At 32.9% G+C, this 19,821-nt stretch overlaps 3 protein-coding genes across 10 annotated transcripts; 2 read left to right on the forward strand and 1 right to left on the reverse strand.

Moving 5' to 3' along the window:
• The first annotated feature begins 1,248 nt into the window (after nt 1-1,248).
• On the forward strand, nt 1,249-3,383 carry LOC105183971 (uncharacterized). 4 transcript variants are annotated; one of them, XM_025305661.1, is made up of 6 exons: nt 1,249-1,427; nt 1,634-1,759; nt 2,026-2,231; nt 2,379-2,761; nt 2,845-3,010; nt 3,196-3,383. In XM_025305661.1, exons 1-6 carry the CDS (start codon nt 1,268-1,270, stop codon nt 3,289-3,291), a joined length of 1,137 nt encoding a protein of 378 aa, XP_025161446.1. In that variant the 5' UTR covers nt 1,249-1,267; the 3' UTR covers nt 3,292-3,383. The 4 variants fall into 4 exon arrangements, with proteins under 4 accessions (XP_025161446.1, XP_025161452.1, XP_025161456.1 ...); XM_025305671.1 differs by having other exon boundaries at nt 1,287-1,498; nt 1,561-1,759; nt 3,196-3,307; XM_025305673.1 differs by having other exon boundaries at nt 1,368-1,427; nt 1,561-1,759; nt 3,196-3,307.
• A 4,666-nt stretch (nt 3,384-8,049) lies between these two features.
• LOC105183969 (Pdrg1 prefoldin-like subunit) lies at nt 8,050-10,752 on the reverse strand. Of its 4 annotated transcripts, none has more exons than XM_011142453.2 (3): nt 10,593-10,752; nt 8,426-8,654; nt 8,050-8,333 (listed from the first exon to the last, which is right to left on the reverse strand). In XM_011142453.2, the coding sequence occupies exons 2-3, from the start codon at nt 8,652-8,654 to the stop codon at nt 8,164-8,166; spliced, it is 399 nt and encodes a 132-aa protein (XP_011140755.1). In that variant the 5' UTR covers nt 10,593-10,752; the 3' UTR covers nt 8,050-8,163. The 4 variants fall into 4 exon arrangements, 2 of the variants coding, with proteins under 2 accessions (XP_011140755.1, XP_011140754.1); XM_011142452.3 differs by lacking the exon at nt 10,593-10,752 and adding an exon at nt 8,954-9,135; XR_003113983.1 differs by lacking the exons at nt 8,050-8,333; nt 10,593-10,752 and adding exons at nt 8,954-9,418; nt 9,992-10,586 and having other exon boundaries at nt 8,503-8,654.
• A 664-nt stretch (nt 10,753-11,416) lies between these two features.
• cert (ceramide transfer protein) lies at nt 11,417-16,572 on the forward strand. 2 transcript variants are annotated; one of them, XM_025305700.1, is made up of 9 exons: nt 11,417-11,550; nt 11,684-12,167; nt 12,285-12,404; nt 12,568-12,805; nt 13,000-13,283; nt 14,404-14,571; nt 14,868-15,299; nt 15,378-15,510; nt 16,006-16,572. In XM_025305700.1, exons 2-9 carry the CDS (start codon nt 11,895-11,897, stop codon nt 16,131-16,133), a joined length of 1,776 nt encoding a protein of 591 aa, XP_025161485.1. In that variant the 5' UTR covers nt 11,417-11,550; nt 11,684-11,894; the 3' UTR covers nt 16,134-16,572. The 2 variants fall into 2 exon arrangements, with proteins under 2 accessions (XP_025161485.1, XP_025161486.1); XM_025305701.1 differs by lacking the exon at nt 11,417-11,550 and having other exon boundaries at nt 12,005-12,018; nt 12,114-12,167.
• The last annotated feature ends 3,249 nt before the right edge of the window (nt 16,573-19,821 follow it).

Below are 19,821 nucleotides of genomic sequence, written 5' to 3' on the forward strand. Positions count from 1 at the left end.
GCAGCTGAAAAGAACAAACCAATTCTTTTCAGCTGCACTGCGGAACTAGTGCAATAAGTTAGAATGGGACAACTATATTTTTACAACTTTAACTTATTGCACCAGTTCAGTAGTGCAGCTAAAAAGAACAGACCAAATATCTTCAGCGCCCCCAGTACCAAACAATGGCGGTAAAGCCAGCGGCACACGGTGCTTGTTTTCGTGCTGGATTGCTTGCTGGATGAAAATACTGCGTTCTGATTGGTGTATTTCCATCCATCTCGGAAATGTATCAATCAGAACGCAGTATTTTCATCCAGCAAGCAACCCAGCACGAAAACAAGCACCGTGTGCCGCTAGCTTTAATTATATCTAGAATACGGACCTCCTCACCAATTTCATCGATGAGATAATAGACCTGTTCGTTTTGTCTGCACTGTTGAACTGGTGCAACAAGTTGAGGTGAATACTTCGAGCTATGTTTCATATTTCGGCCACAATATTCCTAAGAAGATGCTAGTCGACAACGGCTGCATTCAGCAGACTCAACAGTTGGACAACATTACTAGATTTTCCACTGAATCTCGCTCCTGATTGGTAAGTACTTCTAGGTCTATGAAGAATCTAAAAGAATGCTCCAATCACAGACAATAATCACTAAGCACTCTCTGATCACTTTGTTCTACTGAACGCGGCCAACGAAGTTTCTCTAGTACGCTAAGGGCCAGAGCACAGACTTCTGCATAACGTACAATACACAACGCATAAGAGAATCAACAAATCAGAGTTCTTCATTTCTGTCCTGAGGAGGGAAATGAAGAACTCTGATTGGTTAATTCTCTTATGCGTTGTGTACTATGTGTTATGCAGCAATCTGTGCTGCATAACACATAGTACGCTCTGGCCCTAACACTCATATTCATAGTCAGGCCTTATATTTAAGACTTCCTTAAATTTATTTTCAGATGATCTATAGCCAATAAAATAATCCGTACAGCATCTAAAGATGGATATAAGGAAGCCTCAAATATAAGGCCTGACTATGAATACGGGTATTAATCCCGTAAGGCAGAGTTGGAGACGATCTGCACATTCGGGCGAAATTCAAGAGGTGACACAAGAGGTGAACTGAAACGCACTCTCGCGTCATATTATCATTAAAATTTTTACCTCGTTTAATAATCATTTTAAAATATATATGTTTATACGTTATTTATATATATATAAAACATGTAAACATATATATTTTAAAGTGATTATTAAACAAGAAAAAAATTTTAATGATTATATGACGCGAGGGTGCGCTCCAGCTAATTTCGTATACAGCGACGGACCTGAATACATCGCGATTGTCGCCTTGGCCGCTGAGCGCGGAGCGTTGGCAAGGAGACGGTGGGTGTCACCTTTTGAATTTCGCTCGAAATGTGCAGATCGTCTCCAGCTCTGCCGTAAGGCCAACAGTCTTTATAGTATCATATAGTATCATATAGTATCTCGTCGGTGGTATTACCATTCTCAGGTTTCTCTCTGATTATCATTTTGTTTCCAAATCTACAAAATTGTAATTAATGCTTTTCATAGTTTCAGCGTATCTTTGATATTTAAATTTCTTCTGTATGTTAAACATTTATTTGAACATTTTCTCACAAAGTAGAACTTACAGCAATAAAAATGTCAAAGACTGACAGTTTGTACACGTCGCGAATGCGAACACGTCTACAATTCAATGTAACTAATAAGCCAGAAGAAAATGTCGAAATTGACATTTCCGAATTAAACGGTATAATATAATCATCTTTCCTTATTGTAAAACATTTCAAATGTTGCATATTTATTGTTTAAAAAATGTATAATGTATGTTTAAGATTGATTTACGGTATGCCCTGAGAGAAATATAGTTTGACATTGACATATATATAGATGAATGATTTACTTAATATACTTTGTTCCAATATTAATATTCACAATATTTGTTATTGGCTGAATGTTGGAGATTTTATAATATAAGCTTGGAACTTTATAAATAATTTGCGGATTACTTTACAGATCTGCTGAATCAAACATGGAACATTTATGCAGCATCTGCTCTATTTGGTTTCCAACATGATGATGTTTCTTTAAAATTATACTCAAAAAAGTTGCGAGAAGAAATAGCAAGACACCTACCTCATGAAGATTTAACTTATGATGCAAATTTTTTTATCATAGAAAATGGTTCTACATCCAATTATGAAAATTATTCAGCAATTAAGGTTAATTAAAAATAAATATATAAATAATATATGACATTTGAAAAACATTTTAAAAAATACTATTAAATAACTATGTTAGAGATGTAGTATTTTATCAAAGTAAATGATAAAATTTGAAATCATTAAATATATATTTATATGTTTTAGATAGAAGTAGTAGCCAAACAGAATAATCATGAAGAAAAATCCATTTACAAAGGAATATTATTATCTTGGACAACAACACAAATTGAACCTGATATAAATAATACTACAAAGTTGCCTCTTTTACTGTGCCGTGGCACACGTAATTGTATAGATGCTGTACATATTGTTATTAGTCATATGTTTGACTGTTTGGTAATGGCATTACCGATTAGTGAGGATGATCTAAATTGGCTTATTCCAATTATAATTGTATTAGTTGACAAGGATGAGCAACCTATAGTATCTGGTGAAGTTCATATGGAATATACAGTATCAGAATTACCAGTTACAGATACTATTAAAGTCAAATTTGATATTTCAGAGCTGAGGAAAATATTAAAAAAGTATGCATATAATATTGATGTTTAATTATACAAGATTACTTGGAATCTGCAATTTATATTTTATATTGTTTATTAATTTATAGCATTATAAACCAAAATAATATGGCCAATATAATACTTGACCATAAACACATAAAACAATTCTATGAAGTTCTATACGTGCAAATGTTAACAATAGGAGGATTACAATTAGGATCATGTACATTGCATAGAATTAACCTGCCTGGAGTAACAATAATGGAGAACAGAGTGAGTTTATATATATATTTTTTTTTCAAATTTATCAAAATTTCTCTCCTGATTTATATTAAAATTCAAACCATATTTCTTTTATAATACATTTATTATATTTGTCATTATTTATATATGTCAATTTATTTTATTTAAAAATAATTTTATATTTGTTGTTTGAAATATATAATTTTTTGTTTTAGATGAAAATAATGAATGTAGAAATTATGAATCATATATTATTATATCTGTGTGAAAAAGCCTTTGATACATTCCATGCAATACGTATAGACATATAAATATGTTTAATTATTTTGTTACTCCGTGATACACATATATTTATATTTGAAAATTCAACTAATGATGTCATATCAAATGTATTATTTTACAATCCTAACTGAAAATAGAAATATATATATTTTTTATTTTTAGTTAGATTTAGTTAGTTTAGTTACATATATATATAACTTATATATATATATATATAACTTAGTTACTAGTTATATATATATATATAGTTATTATATATACATATATAAGGAAATCAAAATCAATATTCAATGTATAATAGTGTAAAACTTACATAATTTTAACTTACATAAGTTTACATAACATAAAACTTATGTTCTATTATTCCTTGTGCTAGTACATATACATGTATATGTGCAAGCATGAAAAATATAAATCTAATTGCACAGTTTTTTCGTATTTTGGAAAAAATATGAATTGAAGAAAATATGATTGCACGCGTCTATTTCGATCATAATTCTTCACAAGTCTTATTTACCTCTCAAACTATATCAATATTATCATATCAATATAAATTACCTTCATTTAAATTTAATGATAATTTATCAACTAATTTATCGTGAATCGTGTATATATATATATATATATATATATATATATATATATAATATTAAAAAAAATATAAATTCAGAGTAAAAAATGCTAACTTTTTCCTCCATATAATGAATTTGACAAATTAATAATTAAGTCTGATATGGTTATTTTGTTAATTGTTAAAAATATTTTTTTATCTTAAGCCTATTTATCTTTCATAAAAATTTTTATTTAAAAAGTCCTTTCCTATCAGCAATAATTATCGAGATATTATAAAGGGGGTGAAAGTTTGTGGGGCACCCCTTAAACCTGAACCATTGCTGATGAAAAAAATATGGATCTCCTATTTTTGGCTACTCTATAAATATACCAAGTTTCGTCGAAATCGGAGACACATTTCGCGGATGTTCCTTGTTTGTCGGTAACCATGTTAACGATTACTCGCCCACAGCTGTAGCCGAAAATTTCTTATACCGTATATATCCGTATATATCTGTGAAATGAGCTTCGGGCACTTGGCAGCTCATTGCGTTGTTGTAAGTCCTTTGAGACGATAAAACAAAATTTATTGGATAAGTTAAATTTCAAAAATCGAGTTCCACTGGTTTTAAACGGATTGTAAAAGACAGTGGCATAAATATATTGCAAGCAATGAAAGTTATTTTGAAAGCAGTCAAATAGATAAATGAGTAAATGAATACTTTGTGTTTTAATTTGCTCTGAAACTTTCTTGAACAGGATAATATCAGGTGTAGTAAAAAGAAATCCATTATTTTTCCAATAGATGGCTTTAGTTATCTGTATCTCGCGTTGTATAAGTCCGATCGGGTTCCACTAGATGACGTTAGAAAGATGAGATTTCGTACTAAAAAAACTTTTCTGACAGTTTTGTGATTAGTTGACTCTAGGGATGGCCATTGCGAAAAAAAATAATCGTCCCTAGAATTATCGATTAGTACAAACATCGTTTTACATATATCGATGTTTTAAGAAAAATATCGATAATTAATCGATTATTTCACAGTTTCGTTCAAAATTAAGCTAAGACTCCATGCATGCGGTGAGCTGCGGCAAATGCTGCGGTGACCAATCAGGAGGGAGGCGCAAGTCCGGTTGCGGCAAGCTCCGGCATGCGTCTGTCTCCTGATTGGTCACCGCAGCCGTTTGCCGGAGCTCACCGCATGCATGGAGTCTTAGCTTTATGGCTCCTGCACACAGAGCGCGGCAACGCTTGTCGCGCGGTGGAAGTTGGAGCGATCACCAATCAACGTCCTGCTTTCCTCAAGAGCTGGAAGTTTATTACGGAATAGCGGCACGTTGATTGGCTATCGTGCGAATTTCCGCCGCGCGGCAAGCGTTGCCGCGTCCTGTATGCAGAAGCCATAAAGATTACGGCACACGATGTTTATTTCCAGTTACGGACTGTTCGAATGTCAACAGTAATTACGAAATATTTATAATAAACGTCATGCCAATTATAGACTATCAATATCGGCAGTGAGTACTGGAACGCAGCTCCAGTGAGGTTCAGTAATATACTAGAAATGTTACATTCTGATTGGGTTCTATTATGTCACTAGATTAAGAAAATAAGCACCGTGTCGCTGACCTAAAAGATAAAAATAATCAGTAATATTCAGTTTCATACTAGAAATGTACCAATCTGAATGAAATGTTTCTAGTATATCAGTAGATTTAACTGGTTTCATTACAAAATGTATAACTACCTATTTGGAGTGCAGTGAAATGTCATGAGGCTATATTCTGTACCCCGTAACAATAACTGTCGGTGTTGGGTACAGGTTAAAGCTTTGTTCTATGTAGCATGGATCGGAATGACGGATCGGATTTCTCACTAGAATGATCAATAGAATCATTTGTTCAAACTTGCACTTTTTATGGAACAGAACTGGAAATGGGTTACACGACTATTTCCATAAAAAAAGAGGGGATAGCGTTGGGTGCAATGAAAATTCTTAGAGTTAGAATTTGGATGAGCAAATTAAAATTCGCATTACCTAGAGGTTTTCGTTATAACCAATGCTATCCCCTCTCTTTTTAAGGAAATTGTAATTTTCGCAGACCAACGCGACGAGCGACGCAATTCGCGATATGCGACGGACGATATCCACTGAGTGTACAGCTCTTTCGGAATACTAGCACGCTCATTGGATATCGCGCGTCGCACTGGCTGCAAGAGTCATATCGCGAATTGCGTTGCTCGACGCGCATACGAAAATGTATAGTAGACGTGACATGAACTATAGGATTTTCGCATACGTATCCACTCATACACATAGAGAATCGTGCCCCTGGCGGTGAATTTCAGAACGCTGCCTTAATAACATCGAAGCAAAATAACTATCGATGCAGGAATAATCGGTTTTCAAAAACATCGAAAAAAACATCGATTATTTCAAGAAAAAGAATCGATTCTAAAAACATCGATCACATTTTGGCCATCCCTAAGTTGACTCAGTTTTGTTTGAGCGCGCGTCAAAGATGGACACTAGCAAAGAGAAAATACGCTATATTTTACAGTTTTTCTTCGATAAAGGCGAAAACGCAAGCCAGGCGGCTGAAAATGTGAATAATGTTTATGGTCTTGATACTGTAACAGCCAATCACGCGCAATTTTGGTTTCGTCGATTCCGTTCCGGTAATTTCGATGTCAAAGATGCACCACGCACTGGAAGGCCAATTGTCGAAAATATCGATAAAATCATGGACATTGTCGAGTCCGACCGTCATGTAAGCACTGTTTCAATTGCCCAAGAGCTAAAGATTGCACAAAAAACCGTTTGGAATCATTTGAATAAGGCTGGATACAAAAAGAAGCTCGATGTATGGGTGCCACACGAGTTAACGCAAAAAAACCTCATGGACCGAATTTCCATCTGCGAATCGTTGCTGAATCGCAACAAAATCGATCCATTTCTGAAGCGGTTGGTCACTGGTGATGAAAAGTGGATCACTTACGACAACGTCAAGCGAAAACGGTCGAATCACGGTGAGCCGGCGAAAACGGTGGCCAAGCCAGGATTGACAGCCAGGAAGGTTTTGCTGAGTGTTTGGTGGGATTGGCAGGGAATTATCTACTATGAGCTGCTCTCCTACGGCAAAACTCTTAACTCGGAACTGTACTGTCAACAATTGGACCGTCTGAAGGAAGCAATCGCCCAGAAGCGGCCAGCTTTGGCCAATAGGAGAGGAATTGTGTTCCATCAGGACAACGCCAGGCCATACACATCGATAGTGACTCGCCAGAAGCTCCGGGAGCTTGGTTGGGAGGTTCTTATGCATCCACCTTATAGTCCGGACCTGGCACCAAGTGATTACCATCTGTTCCTGTCCATGGTGAACAATTTTGCTGGTGAAAAATTTGCTTCAAGAGAGGCTTGTGAAAATCGACTGTCTCAATTTTTTGCCAATAGGGACGAGGGCTTCTATGAGAGAGGCATAATGAAATTACCTTCAAAATGGCAACAAGTTATCGAACAAAACGGCGCATATTTGACCTAAATCGGATCATTCTAACTATGGTAACTAAAGCCTTCAATTTCATGCAAAAATAATGGATTTCTTTTTACTACACCTGATATATGATCATATTAATTTGATATTTTTTTGCTACACAGATTGTGATGTGATTAAAAATAAAATGTTCTGCAGAATATTTTTAGATAATGTCAAAAGAATTATTATTAAGGACTATAATATACATATGTACAAATTTTATTGGAATATGTCTATTAAGGATATTACATATCATAATAAAGAATTTTGTAATGATGAAATATATTTATTTTTGAAACCATGGATTGATAGAGCAGAGAAATATAAAAAAAGTTTTTCCTATCAATGTAAATATTTAAAATATCTAAATAAAGTTGCAAAGAGATCACAGAGACACTAAAGACATTTTAGAAGTATTTTTCAACAAACAAAACATCAGCATTTAGTAATACATTTGTGTGCAAAAAAGAGCTTATGTTAATATTAAAAACATGCTTAAGTCCATAGCAATTTCTAATTTTATCTTCAAACTGCATATACTTGTATAATATTTCATTTGCTTTTTTTAGCCATTATGATAACATGTCTTCTTATTTTATGTAATTTTATGAGAATTGTATGAAATAATTTATAAAATATATGTACATGCGTAATTATGTTAATAACAATAATTTTCCAAAAAAATTTGATACAGTGGTTATTATTTCATATTTTATACAAAATTTTATACGATGAAACTTATATACAATAAGCTCGTACACTGTAACTTTTATTGTACCTTCAAATAGAATAAAAACTTGATCTTACACATATCAAACACTTCGACCTAATACTTGATTCATTGCATCCATCTCTTTATAAGACATAGGTGTTAACATCAAACCAGGTACCGGCGGAATTAATTCTAAGTCACGTAATTCATTTACTTTTATCTTTAAGTCACTTCTTATCTTATTAATTGTATTACTACATTCTCTCTGATCTGTAATACCAACCATTATTGTAGAACAAAAGATATCAAATATAAATTGTTTATTTATAACATTTATATTATACAAATTTAGAACAAATTACCTTTCTCGAGTAATTCTATAGCAGCCTTAGATGACATTTTCAATAGCAATGGACCCACTGTTATCCATGTCTTATCACACGACTGTTTTTCTAATGCTCTCATTCCAACACGATCATAGTTTCTTTGTTTGTCCAACGCGATTAATTCCTCGCGATCAGTGAGAATCTCACCAGCTTTGTGTTCAACTTGTTCTAAATGTTCCAATAATTTTTGTTGATCATTCGCCATCTGTAATATAATTAAACATTTATATATTATCTTTTATATATATTTTTTTCTCTTGCTATATTCACATACTGAAAGCTTCATAGACGACTACATGTATTTATACATAACAAGTTTTAGATTCTTAATATTTCAGTAAAATAAAAATCAAGTCTTTGTACTTTGATTTATATTTTTATTAACAATTATTTGACACAAGATAATATTAATTACAAAAATTACAAAAAAAAACATTAAAAAATGGATATCAACATAAATTATTTTCTACTGCAGAAAGACAATAATAAAAATAGTAAACTTACAAGCATGAATATATAAGAACAATAACAATTATTTTCATTCCATTGAATCTTTAAATAAACGCCACATTCATATTTATAAAATTATTTATATCTATTTTAAGATAATGCAATACGTAAAGCTCTTTCTTTCCTAGCTTCTCTATGAAGTAGTTTTTCTCTGTCTCTTTTTTTCAGTGGTTTCTGCTTGGATGTTTTAGTGCCGTTAATGGCAGTTGTATCACTTGGCTTAAAATGAGTAACTCTGTATTCACTCTCTGCTGATTGTCCTAGTCCTTTACGATCCATTTTCAAACATGTTTTAATTGGATATTTTATTCCTTTTCCAGAAGGTCCAAGACCAGCTTCTTCATCCCATCCAGTGTTTAAAAGCATTTTGTATCCTTTATTTTGCTTTGATATTCCATACATTGTGTGTTTCAATTTAGGCTTTGTGTTGAAGATATGCAAGGTAGAAGCTTCATGTTTCTGTGGAGTTGTCTCTTGAAAAATTGCTTTACAAATTTCACAATAAAACGCTATATTCTGTTGCGACTGTGCTTTTTTTTCAATGATATTGTGGACATCCCTATCATGATCCTTAGAAGATTCTATAGACATTGGTCTCATTGGTAAAGCATTCGTATTATTTGATCTAGATATATTTGCAGATGATTGATTATTATTGTTCACTGACTCAGACTTTTTCTTAAGTAATGCAACTATGCTTAAATAATTTTTTTTCAAAGCTAACTGGGCTGCAGTGAGACCAGACCTATCTCTAGTTCTTTTGTTAGCCCCAAGATTCAATAAAAATTGCACAATCTCCAAATGACCGCAGTAAGCAGCAGACATTAACGGAGTCCACCCAAAATCATCGCACACATTCACATTTTCTGATGTCATATATTTTTGTAGAAACTTCAAATCTTTCTGCTCTACTGCTTTTAGCAATGTATTGATAGTGACTTTTGCCAAAACATCTTCAGGAACTATCGTTTTCTTTGATTGCGCATTAATAGAAACTGGATTTACACCAGAATTATTTTGATTTCCACCAACCTTTGATTTAAAATACTTTAATCTTGTCGCTGTGGCACTGCTATTGCTATTATTTTGATGAATAATTTCTTCATAGGCAGTTTTAGCTTCATTTCCTTGAAAGGCCAACTGATGAATATGTTTTTCTGGGGATTTATCCTGTGCATTGGAAGACTCCCTGATGAAAGTCTTCCATGGTATATCAATATTATGACGTATATGTATCCACGGTTGTAGAGACATCATTTAAATGTTTCTTGTATGTCACGTTGCTCACGAGAAATTCGTACAGAATTGAAGATATAACTGACTGAATTTGTATAACACTCTGCTCTGCTAGCCTGTATTTGTTTTTTTGTAAGTCACGAATAATGCATATGCATTAATTGTCCCGAAACGCGATATTTAATATTAAAAACGACACACATTCACAAAACAATGTCTTGTACTTTATATTTTCACGATAACAAACTTTATCGCAGAAGGTAGAAACTGTTATCGCAGAAAGTAGAACGGAATTGCTATTTTGAGAGATACGTAGCGAACTTATATCTGATATATACCATCCGCAACGCAGTTTGAAGTCTTATTGTCAACATAATGTGTTGTTAACAAAATTTACCTTGATTATTCCGTCCTTGACGTACAATTATTACAAAACAAAGAATTATTTAATTGTACGTGTTATTATTAACTTCCAACTAGGTAGTTAGGTAGCTAGGTTATATAGGTTACATATGCTGTAGCGTATACCATAAGCTCTTTAATCAGACTTGGCAACTTCTGATCTTCAAATACAAAATTACCATTACTATTACTTGATATATTTCGGCCGTGTTCCAAAATTCACTGCCAGCGCTGGAAAGTTATAGTTTGCGTGACACAAACTATATATTTTCAGTACTGGTATTGTGAATTTTGGAACACGGCCCTCATTGGTTGTCGGATAGAAACTTTCTAGAATTCTATCAAAATTTCTAGCAAAGAGAAGCCTAAGAGTGGCCATTGGACTGAACTGCAAGGGATGCTTTTTCCGATGCGTCCCCTGAGAAAATACATGCAAATTACGTCCGTCCTGTACGTACGTTACTGTCCATCTTCGAAAATGTACCAATCACAACGCAATATTTTCATCCAGCAAGCAATCCAGCACGAAAACAAGCACCGTGTGCCGCTGGCTTAAGATCCATCTATGAATACCAGCCTAACGATGGATAAGAAGGTCTCAAATATAAGGCCTGATTATGAATACGGGTATTAATTTACTATTTTTGGCTGCATTCCGATATTCACTGCCAGCACTGAAATTCTATAGTATATGTGACACAAACTATGTATTTTCAGTACTGTTAGTGAATTTCGGAACGAAAAAAAAAGAGAGTAAAGTAGAAAAAAAGTAATAAAAAAAGTAAAAAGAACAAAGTAAAAAGTATTAAAAAAAGTAGAGTGAACAAGAGCCGCTTTGCCGTTATCATCAGGACAGACGTAATTTGCATGTATTTTCTCAGGGGGCGCGTCGGGAAAAGCGTCCCTTGCAATTCGACCCAATAGCTGCTTTCAGGGGCTTCGCTCTGTCTCTAGTAATAAATGATAAATATCTAACAAGTTTTTTTAGCTGGTAAAACACTCGCACGCAATGACTTATCATACGGTGTAGTGGCAATCATCTTGCTTGATGTCTCGTATATGTGATAAGAAATATTTTGCGTACAGGTTATGTATGGCTATTAGAGGGATGTTTTAAGGCGTAGTTAAACACTATAATCGACTGATCGTTCCTTGAATTCCTTTCATTTTGCCCACAACGAAACGAAAATCAACATTCACGGTATTTCGCTTAATCCCTTTAATTTCGATTCGCTTTTGGCGATGTCAAGTGTGATCCGGATAAACACGAGTCGTGAGATATAACTGATTGATAAGAATGGCTGACGAAGTGGTGGAGACAATACGTCTTAATAACGAGGATGCCGAATGTATAGACGCCGAGATCGACGGCGATGACGAAGAAGAGGGCTCCGATGGGGTCATAGTTCCGGAACTTCAGGGTACATTATCCAAATGGACAAATTACATACATGGCTGGCAAACTAGATTTATTGTACTCAAAGATGGTACTTTGTCTTATTACAAATCTGAGCAGGACAGTGGATTTGGATGCCGAGGCTCAATTAGTCTGTATAAAGCCAATATCAAAGTAAGAAGTCTTATATTTTATAATTTTATTTTACATACACAATGTACGATAGAAAAATACATCATGGTACAAATGTTATAATAATGAATTTATGCTAAATTCTATTTGTCTTATTAGGCGCATGAATTTGATGAGTGCAGATTTGATGTATCTGTAAATGACTGCTTGGTTTGGTATTTAAGAGCAAGAAGTCCAGAGGAAAAACAACGATGGGTAGATGTGTTGAAATCTTATAAGGTAATAATTTAAAAATGACTCATTAAACATTTATATATCAGATAATACAAATTTCTGGGTCTATATTTTCATAAAATCTAATTGCTGTATGTACTAATAGAGAAATACTACTAATAGAGTTAAATTATACATACAATGACAAATTAGTTTTTGTTTTGAATAGTCAGAATCTGGTTATGGAAGTGAGAATAGTCTCAAACGACATGGTAGTGCTATCTCGCTTGTGTCAAATACACAATCGACAGCAAGTGCTGGTAGCTTTACCAAACGTGGTATTAGAGGACTGAAAGAAAAACTAGCTGAGATCGAGACTTTTAGAGATATTCTAATCAAGCAAATTGATACATTGCAAAAGTATTTTGATAATTGTGCAGAGAATGCTAAAAATACTTCCAAGAAAGGTAATATGTTTTTGATTAAGTCTCAGATTTTAATTATGTACTATATAAGCTGTAAATTTACCACTTTCAAATATATAATTAATTATAATTTATTGCATAATTATGCAACTTTTATTATATAACAAATAAATAATATAAGATAGTGAAAGAGCCTTTGGATGTCTTATATTTAATTTTATCACAATAAATTTTAGAAAAGAAAATTGAGACAATGTTCAATCCAGCTGAACAGTCAGTGGATTTTAAAGGGGAAGCAATAACATTTAAAGCCACTAGTGAAGGAGTGTTAGCGACTTTACAGCATTGTGTTGAATTAATGATACAACGAGAGGATGCTTGGCGCCGTAGATGGGAAAAGGAAGTTGAGAAAAAACGAAAATTACAAGAACTTTATAAAACTTTGAAAGATCAAGTTGCTATGCATCATACTGGCTCACCAAGATCCAGGGTTCTTATCCATGGAGGCCCTGACTATGAGGTTAATTCTCTATTTTTACTATATTTTTGTTGTCATGTATGATTTCTATATAAAGTTGCTATTTTATTTTGAGGATTCTGAAATTATATAATGTAATTTCATCTGAACACATAATGCTTGCAATTATTTATAGATAACATGCTGCTAAAAATTAGTAAGAATAAATGTGATAATAAATAGATATAAGCAAAAAGAGAAAAGGAGATATTTAAGAATTTCATAGGAGAAATTTTTTATAATAAAATTGCGAAATTTTTTATACTGATTGATATTCAGATATCCACTTCAACTAAAATTGCCAAATCATTGTATTATATAATACTCTGAAGCACATACTTTATATAACTGTCAATAATTCCTTTTACATATAAATTGATAGTTCTTCGGCATACAGAAGAGAAAAGTAAAAAAAAAATTTATAACGTAATTCAAATGACTATATTTTAGATTGGATATTTATATTTAAATTGTTCTTTTTATAAGCAATTATTTTTTGATAAAATGTTCTCAAGATGTTTTCTGTATTTGTATATATATCACTCAACTAATTATCTATCTTTTATCTAATATAATTTTTAATTAATGATCTGTCATCTTATTATTACACATATTCTAATTTGAAGATTGTGATCATTTTGAATCATTTGTTTAAACTTATGTCATATAAAATATATACATTATGTTTTTTTATAAGTAATTATGCGTTTATATACTTAATAGAGAATTTTAAGTGTATTTCATAACTATAAATTGGGCACCACTTAAAGAATCTTATCTGCTTATGTCATATCTGCTAGTATCTTTAAAATTTTCAAAGATTACAGATCACGCATATATATTCTCTTATATATATATATATATATAATTATTTGTGTAGTCCATAATTTTAATGTCATATATAAAATGGAGTTGGAAATCAAATTTTATAATGTGAGTTATTGTTTATATGCTGATACAAGTAAAACCAGCAAAGTATTAGTCAATGATGTTTAATTTTACATGGAATTTATATACATTTGTATGAAATGATTTACTCATTATGAATATCAAAAGAGGAGCAAGTGTGTACTCTCATTACATATTTATCGACTTCTAATAACACTGAAACTTTATTTTCAAGGAAGGTCCACACAGCGCTCTTTGCGATGAAGAATTTTACGATGCTGTGGAAACGGGTTTGGACAAAATCGAAGAGGAGAATCAATTAAGAGACCGTTTAAAACAAAAATCTGTCTCGATTTTAACTTCACCTACTATAACAGCATCTACGCACAGGCTATGGCCAGAGGTTTATCATATTATTTACATTTTGTAGTTTCCTTATTTCGTAGAAAATTCATAATTAATTTATATTTTTATTTGTATCAAGAGAGAATGTTATTACTTTTTCTTTCTTTTGTGACATTTTTTAACTGGAGGATTAAATGAATACGTAATGTTTGTAATTTAATTCTTAATTATTGACGTTAATTCCATACTTGTATATGACAGTTTATTAATAATTCATATAAATATTTTATATATATGATGAAATTTTTTCTTTCGTCATATTCGCAATTCTTACTATGACGTATTAATTTATAGATAGAAAAGATCACGATGGAACAATTGCATTACGCTCGGCTGGGTGTTGGCGGAGCGGGCGGTTGGCAATTATTTGCCGAAGATGGTGACATGCGGATGTATCGACGAGAGGAAGAAGCTGATGGTTTGGTTGTGGATCCCCTGAAAGCATGCCACGTAGTTAAAGGAGTAACTGGTCACGAAGTATGCGAGATATTTTTTAGTCCTGAGTACAGAAGCGGTTGGGAGGCTACTCTCGAAGATATGACAGTGGTTGAGAACATTTCCAAAGACACACTACTATTTCTGCAAACGCACAAACGCATTTGGCCGGCGAGCCAGAGAGATGCATTGTTTTGGTCGCACATGCGCCGTGTATCGGACGATCAAGATCGCGACGCTCACGATCTGTGGATAGTCTGTAACCACAGTACCGAACATCCTGATTACCCGGTAAGACATGGTTGATACAGAAAGATTCTTGATCATTTCTTAATAATGTATTACGGATTATTAAGTGAATCATTTCAGCCGAACGCAGGTAAATGCGTAAGGGTTTACTTGACGGTTTGTCTGGTATGCCAAACGTGTATCGATCCTCCGAAAGATGAAGAGGAAATAAAAAGGGAGAACATTACGTGTAAAATAACATATTGTTCAGTTGGTGAGTATTGCTTGTGCTCGACATAAAATATTGCCTTGTGAACAAGTTAGATAAAAGACCTGAATTTATTCAAATTTCCCGCTATATATATATATATATAGTGAAAGTGGCACCATTTGTAAACAAAATGATATAATTATTTTATGTCCCCCTTGAAACCATACAACTTTTGTCTGAAACATTTTTTTATTTGTCTAATATTTTTTGAGATATTTAAGGAAAACTTAATTTTTTCAATATTTTACTTACGATATCTCGCGAACTATTTGTCAGAAAAAAATAATACTAATGGTACTTTTTTACTCTATTTGTTTTGAAGAATATATTGTTACAATAGCTCCTTACTTTTGTTAATTTAATGATTTTGAAATTTCCATACATATATATATATATATATATTTATTTATTTATTTACCGACCTTTGGAAATTTCAAATATATATATATATCAATAAATCCGAATAAATATTTGGACATATTTTATTTTGGATTTTAGTGAATCCAGGTGGTTGGGCTCCGGCGTCTGTTCTGCGTGCCGTTTACAAAAGAGAGTATCCAAAGTTCCTTAAGCGTTTCACTAATTTTTGTATTGATCAGTGTAAAAGCAAGCCAATCACATTCTAAATGTGATTAAAATGAAACTTCAATGTTTTCCATCCAGCTCCTTATTCGCTATTTCAAAGTGTCTTCACATGATTATTGTAAAAACAATTTGTATTGTTACATACTGTAGAAGTTATAGAAGGGCTATTACGATGTAAGTGAAACTGTTTTGTATATTACCTTTTTTTTATTTGCTTAAGATAATCGACTTATATAGCTTGCGAATGGGAAGACGAGCTATGTTATATTAAAGGCCATTTAAAGTATATAAATGAGTGTATAGCTATCTTGTACACTTAAAAAGAAAAACATGAACAACTTTTTTCATGACATAACGAGGCACGCGTGGCTACAGCACCGTTACGATTATCTTTTCCTCTTCAAATAACAGTCTGTTATTTGTACAGAATGCTATCGCAAATGAATTGTACAAATCTTTAATAAAAATTGGATACGTATACATTTATTTCTTGTTATATTACACCTAATTAACTGCTGACTTGTATGATACAAATTATGTTACTTTTATACAATATTTATGCAATATAAAGGTCATATGAAAAACATAATAAAGATTGTTGTAAATTTATTGTAAATTATTATTTCTAACTTATCATTTGTTAACCTTCATTTTAATCTTCGTACAATAAGATTTTTTCTTTAATTATACAGACAATTATGAAAGTGTAAAAAGACATTTTCCTTGTGAAATATTTATAATAATTAAATATCTTATTTTTCATATTCAATGGGAACTAAAAAAATTACTCTAAATCGTGTATGTACAGGATACTCTTCTTTCAAAATTACATTCTTAACCCTTTGCGGTCGATGCCGCCACAGTGGCGGCATTCGCAAGTCGTCGTAGAAGTCGGTGCCGCCAGGCTGGCGGCATGATGTCATTCATGATCGCCTGGCGCGCGGCACGGCGAACGAAGCTAGCGATAATGAAAGAAAACTATCCTCCCGATGCTAGATTCAAATGTTTAGATCAACTTACAGATATCAATGTTTATCGATCCCTTCGGAGAGGGGAGATTTCCAGGCAGTCAGTTTCGAATGATCTCTCGAGAAACATTGAGATCAGTAAAGAGCTAGCCACTCTGCACGTCGCACACGTTATTTTATGATCAAAAAGTATTGTATATATCATAAAATTTGTGTTCAACATTTAAGAAATAAACAGTGTAATTCCCAAAAATGGAAGAGTTTAGGAATGATTCTCAAGATAATGAGAGTAGTGATGATGGGTTGGAAGTTGAAGTATTTAATGAAAATATGAACAATTCAATGTATGATTCAGTACCTAACAATGAAAGTGAGAGTAGTGACGATTACATAGTTCCTCCTAAGAGACGGAATGTAATAAGAATTGACAGTGACACGGAGAATAGTGAAGATAATGACGAAGAACATTTAGAACAAATAGAAGACTCAAGTAATAGTGATGGATGGGAGGACGTAACAGAAAAAGACGATTTGCCTTTTAGTTTCACGTTCAAAACTTCTCCGCGAATCATAGGACCACAAATATCTCAGGATATAATAAGACCATTGGACTTTTTCAAATTATATTTCACTGATATATTGATAGATCAAACAGTAAAAACGACTAATGAATATGCACAAATGAAGATACGTGAGAAACAATTGGCCAACAAGCCTATTTGGCATTCGTGGGTGGACGTTACACGTGAAGAATTTATGGCTTTCATCGGTGTAATTCTAAATATGGGAACAATGCGACTTGCAAGCATATCGGAATATTGGACAATTAGGAGCAACAGCAGAATTCCTTTCTATTCGGAGATATTCAGAAGAGACCGATTCCGTCAAATTTTCTGAATGTTACATCTACAAGGCAATGCATCTTCTAATACATCTTTGAGAACCCCGATTGGAAAGGCAAACAATTTTTTGCAATATATCGACTCGAAGTTTGCGGAACATTTTATACCTGGTAAGGATATTTGTGTCGATGAATCAATCGTCAAGTTCAAGGGGAAAATTGCGTTTATAACGTATAATCCAAAAAAACCGACCAAATGGGACATAAGAATTTATGTATTAGCGGATGCGGAAACCGGATATGTATACTCGATTTTGCCCTATTATGGAAGTTTGACAACTGAGGATTTAGAGAAACCAGAACTTCCGGTTAGCTCTCGAATTCCATTGACCCTAGTTAAAAAATTTCTGGACAACATTCCAAATGCTGAGGGCTATCATTTGTATACTGATAGGTGCTTTACAAGTATCCCGCTTGCCAATGAACTTCTAAAAGCAAAAGTCCATCTAATTGGTACAGTAATGCCAAATCGTAAATACTTGCCAGCTGCAATTAAGAAACCGAAATTTTCAACAAAGTCGACTGTGGCTTATAAGAAGAAAAATACATTAGTCCTCGCATGGAAAAGCAAACGAATCGTAATTTTCCTGAGCACCAGCGATGTAGCATCCCTCGAATCGGTTACAACGAGAGCACGCGGTGGTGTCACAATAAATTTATTGAAACTAACTGTGGCTATACATTACACCAAGAAAATGAGAGCAGTTAATCGCGCGGACCAATATGCAGCAACGTATTGTTTCCTTCGAAAATCCTTCAAATGGTGGAGGAAATTATTTTTTTGGGGCATGGAGATGTGCGTCATCAATGCATATATAATGCATAAAATAACAAGACAACAGAACAATGAAAGGCCACTAACATACTTAAATTTTGTGAAATGTTTAGTCGATGAGTTAGTAGGAAATTTCCGGCACCAAACATCATCTAGAGCGCAACCTTCAACGTCATTCGTAGACATTAGATTAAATAATCAGCTTCATATAATTCGTTCAGGAACCAAGAAAGATTGTGCAGTATGTTCCGACAGGAAAACTCCAGGAAAAAGACGAGAAACACGCACCTACTGTGATACCTGTGGTACTCGGAAGCCAGGACTTCATATCGGTGATTGTTTTGCAAAATATCACACTTTGGAAAATTACAGAAATTAAAAATTTATGTTTTTATTTATTATAAGTACTATTAAACACAAGAAATCAGTTTCAACAAATTCTGTGTGTTTTAATATCCATATATTGACTTTAAATCCCGTACGGAAAAGTAACTGCGAAACGCTAAATTTGCTCCGACCTGCTGATACTCCTATCAGCAAAATCTGCCGATCGCAAAGGATTAATATCTACATATTAGCAGAAAAATGTTACATAATTCTTAAATGATGTGAAAATTTTTGTTGTATGAGATACATTTAATCTCAAATAATGCATGTGCGCAACTTAACTTAATCTTTATCGTTTCTCGAGAGAAAAACTATATGAAAACTAAAAAGAACAAAACTATATAATCCTTGATAATATCAAAATATAAATGCATTTTAAGATTTCTTACATATTATATAAAATAAAATTATATATAAGTATATAATATTAATGTATAACTAATAATAACGATAATAATATGAGATAATGATAATGGTTAAAATTAAAAAACCGCGGATCTGTGTGTTTGGGCGTGTAAATATATATATATAATCATCTATGTACATATTTATGAAATATAAAATACAGTTCAAGATGTTTTGCTATACTATATGTACTGTATATGTTGCGATAAACTGCAAAATTAAAAATTTTTCTTAAGATTTTATCTTAAGATTTTCATCTGAAATTTTCTTCTTAAGATTTCATATTGTTTATA

The sequence above is a fragment of the Harpegnathos saltator genome, unplaced genomic scaffold, assembly GCF_003227715.2.
Source record: "Harpegnathos saltator strain DR-91 unplaced genomic scaffold, Hsal_v8.6 scaffold121, whole genome shotgun sequence".
NCBI lineage: Eukaryota > Metazoa > Arthropoda > Insecta > Hymenoptera > Formicidae > Harpegnathos > Harpegnathos saltator.

Coding starts and splice junctions, on each gene's coding strand:
- LOC105183969 (XM_011142452.3), bottom strand. Junction 8,334..8,425: donor TATAGAATTACTCGAGAAAG/GTAATTTGTTCT, acceptor TTGGTATTACAG/ATCAGAGAGAATGTAGTAAT.
- LOC105183971 (XM_025305661.1), top strand. CDS start 1,268: ATGACGCGAGGGTGCGCTCCAGCTAATTTCGTATACAGCGACGGACCT. Junction 2,232..2,378: donor AAAATTATTCAGCAATTAAG/GTTAATTAAAAA, acceptor TATATGTTTTAG/ATAGAAGTAGTAGCCAAACA. Junction 3,011..3,195: donor TAACAATAATGGAGAACAGA/GTGAGTTTATAT, acceptor TTTTTGTTTTAG/ATGAAAATAATGAATGTAGA.
- cert (XM_025305700.1), top strand. CDS start 11,895: ATGGCTGACGAAGTGGTGGAGACAATACGTCTTAATAACGAGGATGCC. Junction 12,806..12,999: donor TAAAAATACTTCCAAGAAAG/GTAATATGTTTT, acceptor AATAAATTTTAG/AAAAGAAAATTGAGACAATG. Junction 13,284..14,403: donor ATGGAGGCCCTGACTATGAG/GTTAATTCTCTA, acceptor TTTATTTTCAAG/GAAGGTCCACACAGCGCTCT.